Source organism: Tetrao urogallus (assembly GCF_951394365.1).
Source record: "Tetrao urogallus genome assembly, chromosome: 4".
Lineage (NCBI taxonomy): Eukaryota > Metazoa > Chordata > Aves > Galliformes > Phasianidae > Tetrao > Tetrao urogallus.
The window spans coordinates 53,792,115-53,804,159 of NC_136817.1; the positions used below are offsets into that span (position 1 = coordinate 53,792,115).

Below are 12,045 nucleotides of genomic sequence, written 5' to 3' on the forward strand. Positions count from 1 at the left end.
GTTTTGTGGAAAATACAGATGGCTGTACTTCCACTTCTGATGAATTGAAAAGAAATTGAGCACTGTGTTCTTGCTTTGTTTTATAAACAAAACACTGGAAAGCATTGCTTCCCATATGGACTGGTTTCCCTGATCCCATACATGTTCCTGCTGCCAGTGCACTGACATCCTCTAGTAGCTGGTGAAGTTGTCAGGGCTCTTTGAGGAGCTTTTCAGACATAGTGTAAGGCAAGTTTGCTATACTTCCCCTTTTTTTCCCTCCAAGAAGAAAAATCTTACATGTTTGTTGGTGGAATAATTCCTTTTCAAGGGATTTTGTAACGGACTCAATGTGCAAGCATTAAAATTATTTTAAAAATAAAATCTTTCAATACTTGCGTATAGAGACTGTTGAATTAGACTTGCTGAACCCTCTGAGGATTGAAGTTAGGGTTGTGTGTTCAACCATACCTGTCATACCGTTAGACTTAAATGCTTTCATGTTGTACAAACATATCTGACAGCTGAATCCTCAGCATCTCCAAACTGTTCTAACTATGTATGTCTTTAAGGCTGCCTGGTTTGGGATAGCTTTTCGGAAAGCTTTCTGACAGAAACAACAGTTGTGCTTTGCAGGAATTGGAGAGTGCTTGTGGGTACAGCTGGAGGAGAGAGATGCGTATCTATCTCTATGGCTGTTGAAGTAGTGGTAGTTTGTTTTATTAAAGTCCAGTACTGCAGGGTTCTCTTGTATTGCCTTTACACGAGTGGCACTGGCTCTTGGTAACTTGCATTCTTCAAGGGGATTCTGGTGTGAATGATTTTCTGCTGATTCTGTCCATGGTGTCCAACATTTGATCTTTCCAGTATAGTGCAGTATATTCAAATTCCTTGAAATGGTTTCCCGATCTTCATATCAGGAGCTCAGCTCTGTGCTAGATTTAGTGTTTAACTTTTTATGTTTCTGTAATACAGCCTGAGTACTTATTATATTTCTAATGGATGTTCAGTAGCAGCTTGTGAAGACTTGGCTCTATGTGCAGAGTTGAGCTGCTGAGTTAGTCGGCTACTTATTTTTGACATGTAGTCTTTTGTCATAAGGATGGTTACATGAAATTATGAATTTACTGAACTACTGTGTATGTTGTGTCATCCACATTAGGTTTTTACTTTTTGCTGAGAGGCTATTGAACTTTCTAGAAGGGTTTGTCAAAAGAACTCTGTGTATTGGCTTCGATGTAAATAAATTCATTCTTCGTTAATGAACCAGTAGGGGGCATTCCAGCTCAGTTTCTTGTGTGCCTCTTAGGTTGTGAAAGGTATATTGGATTTGTTGGCAGAATGCATCTTTGATTGAAAGTTGTTTTTGTTGTAAATATGTGCAGTTCATTCACACGGGCAATCTAATGCTAGAAGGCATTAAGCTTGCTATTAAGGAACACTTTGACATCGAAGAGGTAGGCCTTGCACCTGTTGCTTTGCTGGGCTTCTGTTAATTATATATACTGATCAGTACAGAACATGAGTGTTGTACTATGTGAGCCTCTTTAAAACGTGCTGAATGCAGTTATGCTGAAAACTGAGAAGTCTCAAAGATGATCTCCAAATCTTGTCAAGATTCTACATTCTGCCTGAATTTTATGGTTTCTACAAAGGAAGCTGCTTTTGTTTCCATAATTATAATTTAAAGCAGTGATTTTTACGGAGGCTTTACATTAACTGATGTTTTATGTGCTCCTGTTAAAGACTAGGCATGACTTTAACTCCAGGCTGATGAATTAATTGTAAGGGAAATCTGGCCTCTGTTCTTGGAATATGTTGTAGACATGTTCTTGCTTACTGTTTTTCTTGTCACAGTGATTTTTATCCTCCCATCGGTGGTTCACTAGAAATATCAGTAGTTGATTAGAGTACCTCTTAATTATACTAATTAGTTATACTAGCAATTTTAAGATGAAGTTAATGAATTGTAATATTCTTTTGGCCTAATTTTTATTACATTTTGTCATATCTATAGGCTATATATAGCTGACTTGCATCTTTTGTTTTAAACTGCAACTTAATTATAAGTGGGCTGCATTGAACTCTTGTGTAAGAAACAATAGCAAGTGCAGTACTTTACTGAGGTCAGAACTGCCTGAGAAAATCTGTACAGTCTGCAGAGTTTGTTGCTCTGTATGTTCTGCTGTTTAAATGGAATTCCATTTAATTTTACTTCAAAATCTCAAGCACTGGATTAAGAGGTTTGGTTCTGAGCATCCATGTTTATACTGTGAAGGTGTTTGTTCTCATTAGGTACAATGAAGCAAATCTTCCATATAATTGCATTAGTGATACGTGACATTGAAGCATAATTGGCTTATTTTAAATATCTTGCACATCAATTTCTTGTAGATTGTGAAAATTGAAAAGGTCATGAGTGCAGTTTAATATTCCAGGGTGAGAGATTTCAATTTTAGTACAATTTGTAGAGAATTAATTAGGAAACATGACTAAAAGAAAATGTTGCATGCAAATGAGGCTGTTCATTAGAGAATGGAAGAAGCTGAGGCATCTGGGAGCTTCGTGAAAATTTAACTGGAAATTTGGCAAGCACCTGGGATTTTTTGTTTTTTATTAAGTGAAGTTATTGTAATTGTTTTTCTGGGTAAAGGCATAGTGCAATTGTGATGAGATGTTCTAACATAGAATGGATTAGCTTTCCTTTGGAGTTCTTTCAACCACTGTTGTTGTTTTGCAGGAGATTGATGAAGCCTGCAAGAGGATAAAACGTGAAATTGATGACTTAGGTCCTGAAGTGGGTGACATCAAAATCATTCCATTGTATTCTACCCTTCCTCCTCAGCAACAACAGAGGATTTTTGAACCTCCCCCACCAAAAAAACAGAACGGCGCAATAGGAAGAAAGGTAAGTAGTGTGCTGTTTTAATATGCTCTTCACAGTTGGTTGAGCAGTTAAGTCAGTTACAGCTATTTTAAGTATACAGAAATGAGTAGAAAGCTTTAATGAAGCCTTAATCTTTATCACTTGAAATCAGAATTACCTAAACATTTACTTCTTTGTGCAGTTCAAAATTTTGCCTTCTATATATGATGCAAAACTCTACTACTAAAGGTTGATTTAACTGAGTGGAACTGGCATTCATACAAATTTCTTTTGAGGAAGAGAAGTTGGAGCAAATACTGAGTTTGACAGCCACTTGATATATGTGGAGGGATGGGATTTTTTCCTGACTAATTATTGAAATGTGTTCTTCATGGAAATGAAACTGCCAGATAATGTCCTATAAGGGGTTGGTCATGTTCTGTTTGCTTCTCAAAAGGCTTATGGGAAGGTACAAGTTAAAACAAGTTGTCAAGTTAGAGGGTCATTTTGACTAAGAAATTGGGGTTCTTTTCAATCATCAGGCAAAAAGAATTGAAAAACTCAAGTCTTAAAAAATGGTACTAGTGCACTTTCTTCACAGAATTATAATAGTTCAATTCCTGAATGCATATAAAAACCACGTGAGAAACTATGGATATTTCTCTAAAACTGGATGTTTGAAGGAATCTGATAGAGCATCTTGAGGCTAAACTACTGCTGCATGAAATCATAGCATTTGCTAAGTTAGGCTTTTTTTTACAGCCAAAGCTGAATCATGCTATCTGCTTTAGGTGGGGTTTATTCCTTGATTGTTTGCCTTTTTGGACAGTAAAATGTATGTAGAATAGTACAGACAACTTCTTAGTGTTCTATAATAATAAATTACTTAATAAATTACGAGAAATTATCTTATTTTTCTTATCAGTGTTTTGGATTGTATGCTTTCTGCAGTCACGAAATTAACACTGCAAGTCAATTGTATTAGTATTGTATTAGTAAATACCTCCAGTGAATGAAACTGATTTTCAGAGCTGTGTGTTTCATTTAAATTCGTTTGAAACTGTGGACTTCAAAATAGACAGTTTCTGTTAATCTTGCTAAGAGGATGGCAGATGCACCATGGACTTCTCATTATGTTGATCTGTCAAAGAGTGTATCAGTGTTGAAGAGACTCTCTTTGTAGTAAGTATCTTTCTACAAGAGAAATTGACAGTCTGGGAAAGTTTCAGCTGAGGGTATAAAATATGTAAGCAACAGATTCAAACCTATGAAATCATTATGTTGACAGATATTTTTTTTCCCCTTTTTTTGCTATGCTTCTAATTATATGTTTGACTGAAGTGTTCTGGCTCTGGTATAGGTTCATTTCTTTATGGTAAATCTAGGAATGAAAAATGCATCAATGAATTGAGAAGGTACTGTTTTATCTTCTGTTAGTGATCGAAATGTGTCAGGTAGGACCGTGAGTGCTGAGCCTCTGCTGTGTTACAGAGTGCCTGATTCCACAGTCTGGTGGCAATTGAGCCTGGTTTTCAGAGCTGCTGAGGAAGGACAGCTCGGAATTGCTCTGAATCATTTGAAAGGCTCTATTAGGCGTAGGAATAAATATGTACAACAAAGGGCATAGATGTCTGATTGCTTATTTCCTCAGCTTTGGTTTCTATGAGTTACCAACTTCTAAGAAAGTGATTTTGGGAGTCTTACTTGGAAGTTGATGCTGGTAACTTAGTCAGTTGTGATCAATCCAGTGTTAAACTCGAGAGAAGCAATGTCTTTTGCATCAGTCTTCAGGTTTCTAAAGTTAATGAGCTGCCTGCAAATTTTAATAGTTAAAATTAAACTGTGGTTAGCAATTTTAAGCATTTCAGTATTGAACTTGAGAGCAATTACCTGTAGTGACCATGTTCTTTGTAGGGGGAATCTAAAGTGGATCAAAATTATGGTGTTTTGTTTTGTTTTTTTAAGGGTTTTTCAGTGGTATTTTTACTGGTAAATCATGAAGTGGGGAGGGCTTTTCCTTATTATTCTCTCTTTTATGGTTAGCACGTGCCTTTTAAAATTGGGAGGAGGAAAGAAGGTGCATCAAATCTGACTGTGCTCTTCTGTGATCCATTTGAAATTTGTACAAGATAACATACATACCTTGGTATTAGACTGTGGGACTAATCTCTTAGTGTAAATTGGCATTTAGTTATGCCCATCACTTCCTACAAACAGAGCAGTTCCTGATAACAGAATGGAATTTCCAGATGTTTTATTTTTTGTTCCAGGAAACTTAAGAGTTACTGATTAATGCATGGGCAACATGTAGAGATCTTAATGTTTAGCTAATATGTAGCTTGTTAATATTCCATGTAAGCTGTTTAATCTCTGAAAATCTTTGGAGTATCAAACTGCTAATGTGATATTTAGAAATCTTTTTGCCATAACCATTTCTTTAATTACAGTAGTGCAGTTAAAACTGCAAAATTGCAGTTAAAAGTAATTAGATACAATTTATTATTTTACATAATTCAGCACTAATTTCCTTCTTCTGATTTCCATGTAAATTTGTTTCTGATTTATACATCAGATGTCGTGGAACTTAAGTTTGTTTTTGATTTCTTGCAGTATTACATTCGTTCCTTATTTTTTAAATAATGTTACATTAACAAGGGAGATATGGACATACAAGGGGATCCACTGTTATAACTATTTTTTCCTCTACTCCTGGAAAGTCCTGCATAATTCTGAGTACAAGACCAGGAAATTCAAGTAAAATTGATGGGCCTTTGTGGGCTAGTCATATTAACAGTACCGAGTTATCAGTACTGAAGAAATGTTCTGGTAGAAATTGATGATCAAAAGCAGGACAAAAACCTTTCAGTGCTGCTTTGTAATTCACTGTGAAGCTTCTGGGGGCAACGCTTTGTGTTTTAGTAGGTCCAGAAAAAGTTCAGACTTCTGATAAAATGCATTCTGCAGCAGCGAGCTGGATGTGGCTTGACCAGCCTTTTAACATGGGAGTGCTAGTTCAATTTGCATATTTAATGACTTGCAAAATTTTTGTGACAGTGCAATTGTGCTTCTGTGTCACCAGTTAATTGCATTGCTTTTTTTGTAGGTTATTCCTCCACGAGAGGTGTATTTTTTAAAGAATTTCTAAATAGCATATCATTTCAGGATGGAACACCATATTGATCCTAAATTGCTTCCCCCCCTAAATATTGCATTCATTATTTAGCAGCTTCTAGGTGAGCTTAGACACTTAAGTCTACTTTGAATGCAATGAGTTAAGAATAATGTCTGTCAAAATGATTGGCCAGAAGGAAATTGTTAGGATTATCAATCTATTTCAGCCTCTAGCTTCATTGTAATTCAGAACAAATTTTTAGGAGAATCAAATTCTAATTGCTAAACTGAAAATTGTGATGGTGGTTCTCTGAAATTAAGGAATAAAAGGTAAGTGGTCTAACTGACACCCTGAATTCCTTATGAATCTTTTTTAAGCCAGCAGATCAGGTTTTCTTTTATTGTGTGATATGTGACTTAATGTGACTTAAAGTGTTGAGATGAGAACTAGAAATATCTGTGGACTGCTGTACCGAACGTAAGTGTGTGAATGGCAGTGAACCAACCCTCAGAACTCAGATATGCCTTTGTACTTTCATGGACTGCAGAAATTCTGTAGAAGCTCAAAACCAAAACCTTGGAAATATGTGAATATGAGAGTATTTGATTCTCCAGTGTTTTTAAAAGACAGAGTTGAAATTAAACAGGGTTTGAGGATCTTTGCTGGAGTGTATTGATAATGCTTTATTCTGAACCAAGTGAAAAAATGTGTGAGTAAATATAATAAGCATATATCTGTTTTGGCTGTTAATATCTGGGGTGTAAAACAGAGAAGTCTTTCCTCAGTGCTTAACTGGAGGGGAGCATCTGTGGATAAATGTGACTCATCAAAGTACAGTTACATAACCCTTGATGGAATATTATTTAACCAGCTTGCCATCTTTGTGCTTAAAAAGGACTTTAGAAGGCAACAGAAGATGTTGGAGAACAGGTGTGACTTCTCATTTTCTACTAGTGCTAAGCAAAATTTTGAATAGAAACTTCTCTTACAAACATCTGCTCTTCTGTTTTTTTTTCTCTACACTATCTTTTTAATATTATTAGTGAAACAGAACAGAAATACAGTGGACAAAATTGGACAGACTTCAGTACAGGTTCATCCGGTTGTCTTCAGATCCAGCAAAAGTTTTGGAGCAGAGCTCTGCTCATCACTGATGAGGTGGAAGAAAGTTTGCTGACAATTCTTGCTGCAGGGAATCAGGGCTCTGTATGAGTGTTTTCATGACCAAGTAGTTATTAACTTTTGTTTTTCAACAGGTTGTTGTGTCCACTAACATTGCTGAGACATCATTAACAATAGATGGCGTTGTGTTTGTGATCGATCCTGGCTTTGCAAAACAAAAGGTAAATAGTTGATCTGGTTTGATTGGGTAATTCTTCTTTGTAAACATTTTGACAGGTCTTACTCGATTGAAATCTCAGTGCTTAATTTTTTTGCCTTTTTTAAACTTGGCTACAACAGTGTAAAAGAGCTCAGTAGAGCTCTAGCCTTCAAAAATTGGAGTAAGAGCATTTGAAGTTGTGTAGAATATGAATTTCCTAAATGCTTGATTACTGAAAATAAACAAAACTGGTGCTGGAAGTTACGTGTTTAAGTCATGTTAGCATGGGAGACTCTAGCACTAAAATGAGAAGAGAGAAGTAATAAATACCTAGGCTAGTGTTGTTTCTTGTCAGTGTTCATTGGATGCTCTTGCAGCTCTGAAAATCACATACCATGAAGCATTTCTTGGAACATGAAGGGACATTCAGAGAACTGAAGTAGATTGCTTGTAGTCAAACCAAGAACTAAATGCATTTCAAATTAATCAACTAAATACATTTCAAGTTTTTTGAACTTCATTTAATTCTTTCACTGGTAACTGTCTTAATATCTTGGTTTCTTAGGGCTTTTCCTTTAACACTCATGCACATTGTCAGCCTTTCTCACTTCTGCAGAATGAAATAAAGCAGAATGTGAGTACAGGCAAAGCAGCTTAATACACAAGTTGCAATAATTTAGGTTTAACTCTTTCTGTGAGTAATTCTTCTGGCTGAGTACCATCTGTAATAAGAACTGAAGGTTTTTGAGTATGGTTTACACCTGTTTATACCAGGGGGGTGTTAGACCATGAACTGAAGGAGGTTTTCATCTGAACTTGATTTTTTTTCTTCTGTTTCATGAACTCTGGGGGTGGGGGCTGCTGCTTATGTATAACTGCAGTGAAAATACTGCAGCATATCAGAGTATTTTGTATGTGAAAATCAACGTGTGGCCCTGAAGTAATCTTGCTTTATAATTGGTGTGATTTTACAGTTGCATTCAAGCCTTGATGTTACATTTCTCTGACCTGTAGAATAGAATTATTCAACCTTATAATTGTATCAAGACAACTTGTTTTTGCGTGGAATTACTTGAGCATCAAGAGTGTGTTTAGAACAAATTAGACACATTAGTTCTGCCATGAAAATCTTATCTAAAAATACACACACATTTAAGGACGATGGGAAGCCTGGCAGGAGATGATATTAATAAAAGAATTAAAAGTAACTGCTGTTTTCTAGGCAGTTGTGAAGCTTTTTGTCAACTGATTCAAAGGATTATGGAGCCAAAATTGTTTTTCCCTTTCAGATTCATACTGCTCATGATTTCCTAGTCCAAACTTGCATTTGAAAATAAATTTAAAGCTCTCTTTATTTTTGGGATAAGTCTTACTATGAGTGATGTTCATTCATCTCCTTTTCCTGCTCCTATTCTACTTTGAAATAGGTATATAATCCTCGTATCAGAGTGGAGTCTCTCTTGGTGACTGCAATTAGTAAAGCTTCTGCTCAGCAGCGGGCTGGCCGTGCTGGTCGTACTAGACCAGGCAAGTGCTTCAGGCTTTACACAGAGAAGGCTTACAAAACTGAAATGCAGGTAAGATTACTCTTTCTGGAGTGCATCTGTAACAGCACTTGGTCTGAGTAGCCAATTGTTGTGTTGCCAAGCAAAATCAAAATTTGAATGCCTGTACCTCCGAGCACCAAACTACACAGTACTGTCAATTTTTTTTTCCTTCCCTTAGGATAACACGTACCCTGAGATTTTGAGGTCTAACTTAGGATCTGTAGTGTTGCAGCTCAAGAAGCTTGGTATAGATGATTTGGTGCACTTTGATTTTATGGATCCTCCAGGTATTTGTTTCATATTTTCTTGTCTGCTATGGGCATAGACAACTTCTGCAATCTTTAATTTTGTTGAATATTTTATACAACAACATGAAATGTTATTTTCTTACTGAAACAAGTATCTTAAATAACAGTTTGCCTAAGAGCTTCCAGTGGAAACAGGAAATCTACTGAATGCCCCTTACCTGCAAGGATATGACAAAATTATGTGCATTAAAAAATGTGTTGCTGGTGAATTTTTTACTCATCACCTTGATTACACTTTCTAATTGCACATCAGTTAACTGCATGTAAATAAAATTGGCTAGCATTTTTAAAGCTGAATACATGCTTTTTGGATTAGTTTATAAAATTAATGTGAATCTAGTAAAAGTATTAAATGTTAGAAATACCTTGAAAATAGCAGGGTTGTGTTGTAAATTAAGCTCACAGATCAGCTTTCTATAAATACGTCAAAGCTGGTTGAGTTTTTCCACCTAAAATAAAAATGTCTATAAGCATTTAAGCAGTTTTACTGAACTGCATTGTTAGCACAGTGCTATGTGATGTGTATGCTAGCTTAGCAGGCATCCGAATTCTTTTTTGTTTTATTCTTGGGGGCTTAATATATACTTGTAAGAAGTGCAGATTTAAGGGAAGTTCTTGAAGGTTCAGATTCAGTAAAAGAGCATGGATATCTAAAACACATGAAATTCTGGGACTGTACCCAATTTGTTTTCTGTTGAACAAGAAGATGTCAGTGCTCTGGGACAGTATTGATATTACTACGTGAATATTTAACAATGCTTCTGCTGTTTGAATCTTGACAACTGGTACTCTTCAAATATTCGAAGACTCTTGAACCAGTTAGTAGCTGTTTTACAGAAGTGATTTTTATCTACTAGTTCATTCATATCTGGGTGTGTATATTTGGATTTGGTAACAATTCTGTGTTTGGAAGCCAGCTGAATGAAGAGCGAAAAAAAGTCGTCTGTGCATTTTTGTTCTTGCTTATTAATAGCACTTTGATTAATACAACTACCTAAATATTTCTTTCAGCTCCTGAAACTCTGATGAGAGCCTTAGAGCTCTTGAATTATTTGGCTGCTTTAAATGACGATGGAGACTTGACTGAGTTGGGATCCATGATGGCTGAATTTCCACTGGACCCACAACTGGCTAAAATGGTTATTGCAAGTTGTGACTACAACTGTTCTAACGAGGTCCTATCTATTACTGCCATGTTGTCAGGTAATATTAGGGAAAGGGATACAGAAGTGCAAATCTTCAGTTTGGGGGAAGTTTGAGCTTTCCACATCAAAAACACAAGCAATCTGAAGTTACTTTTAATAAAAACTGATTTGTCAGAAATTTAATCCATTGTGGGTTTGCTTGTAGACCTGCAGCAAATAATCATTAATGTTAAGAAATCAACACACATCGATAGGATCAAACTTTTTGATTAACTTTTAGTTAAACTGTGTTTATTAGATTTAATAGAACATTTCAGTCTAGTGGAATGTAAACTTATTTTTAGTTTCATCATCAGGACTAAAAGTGTCGACTCAACCATTCTGCTTTTAAGGCAGTGAAATCCATTCTCTGTTAAGGAGAAATATCAAAGTGCGTTCTTCTGCACGGTGATACATGCCAGTATTTCCAAAAGAATTAGAGCACAAATTATATTAAACTGCTAAACTTGTACGTGATATGATTTTTAGTCATTAATTTTATTGGGAAGCTAAAAAGCATTCATTACTTTTAAAGGAAAGAAAGCAAGTTTGGGGGAGGGTGTATATTTTTGATAGTTAATTTGTGTGCACAGCTGTACTTTGCATAAAGTGAATAGTCCTGTCATTACAGCTGCTTGTCGAGAGAGATCTTGAGAGAAAAATGTTGTTGAGCAAGCCTTGCATCTCATTCTCCACTTTACGTAGAACTGACTTCATTTTCTAGTTGGTCTCTCTAGGACAAGCAGCAAGATCTTGTTCTTAGGAAAGTCAGGATGTTCTGTATTCGCAATTATTGCAATGTCTCTAGGGTTTGTTATTTAACAGGCTCTTTGCAGTTGAACTACTGGTTATGTGCTTAACTTGGACAATGAGAAAAAATAATCTGAGTTTAAAATCTGCTGCTTTGGTTAAGTCTTACAGTATATTTATATGAAAGTTTTTTTTAAAGCAAGCTAAAATGTTTGTTGAGAGTTATGATTGTTCAGACTCAGAGCAGATGGGCAGGGCAGAATCTTTAATTTTTTAAATTAACGGTAGGCTTAATTGCGGAGGTGGTGGTAGGTTGGTGCCTGTCTTTCTCTTGCCCCCAACTCTTCCCTACCCACCCCAGAAATAGCTACTAAAAGAAAATCAGAAGTCTAGGATTTGTCTGTTGTAGTCAGTTGATTTGGTTAGTCCTTTTTCTATTGACATTTTTTACAACCCTTTTTGTAAGGTAGTGTTTTTCTATGCTTTTTTTTTTTTAAACATTTCTCTTGAAGCTGGTTACTGTCGAGATAGTAACTAAAACTCTACGTAAAGACTTAACAGCCTCATATTTGTGGGCTGTTTTCCACATAGATTTTTTTTTTTTAAACAGGTGATGCAGCATCTGGTAGACAGTATACATAATAACGCCTGAAGTGCATACATAGATCGGCTGGATGTGGATAGGAATCCAAGTATTAATAGTTTGGACTAAAATGAAAGCTGCATACCAGAAAAGAATAGAGAATAGTATAGCATAAACAGCACGTTAAAAACTTGTAGTTAATTTAGAAGTTACTGTAGAGTTCTGTTGTCTTGCCATGGGATTTCACATATCTAACTTCTCCATAGAGCAAGTGCTACTAATCAAAACAGTGAATTATTCCAACTTACTCTGTTACTGATTTTTACTTTTATTAGTGTGTTTGAAACTAAAATAGTCTATATTTTTGCTTCCAAATAGAGGACATAAAATATGGC

General features: G+C 35.8%; 1 protein-coding gene across 1 annotated transcript in view; it reads left to right on the plus strand.

Moving 5' to 3' along the window:
- Nucleotides 1-12,045, plus strand: part of DHX15 (DEAH-box helicase 15) — a gene marked incomplete at both ends in the record, with an annotated part of 47,124 nt that overhangs the window by 22,852 nt on the left and 12,227 nt on the right. Inside the window, 5 exons of the mRNA XM_079535122.1 lie at nucleotides 2,720-2,887; nucleotides 7,214-7,300; nucleotides 8,706-8,855; nucleotides 9,004-9,112; nucleotides 10,145-10,336. Of these exons, the coding sequence (XP_079391248.1) occupies nucleotides 2,720-2,887; nucleotides 7,214-7,300; nucleotides 8,706-8,855; nucleotides 9,004-9,112; nucleotides 10,145-10,336 (706 nt within the window). The remainder of the gene's footprint in view (nucleotides 1-2,719; nucleotides 2,888-7,213; nucleotides 7,301-8,705; nucleotides 8,856-9,003; nucleotides 9,113-10,144; nucleotides 10,337-12,045) is intronic.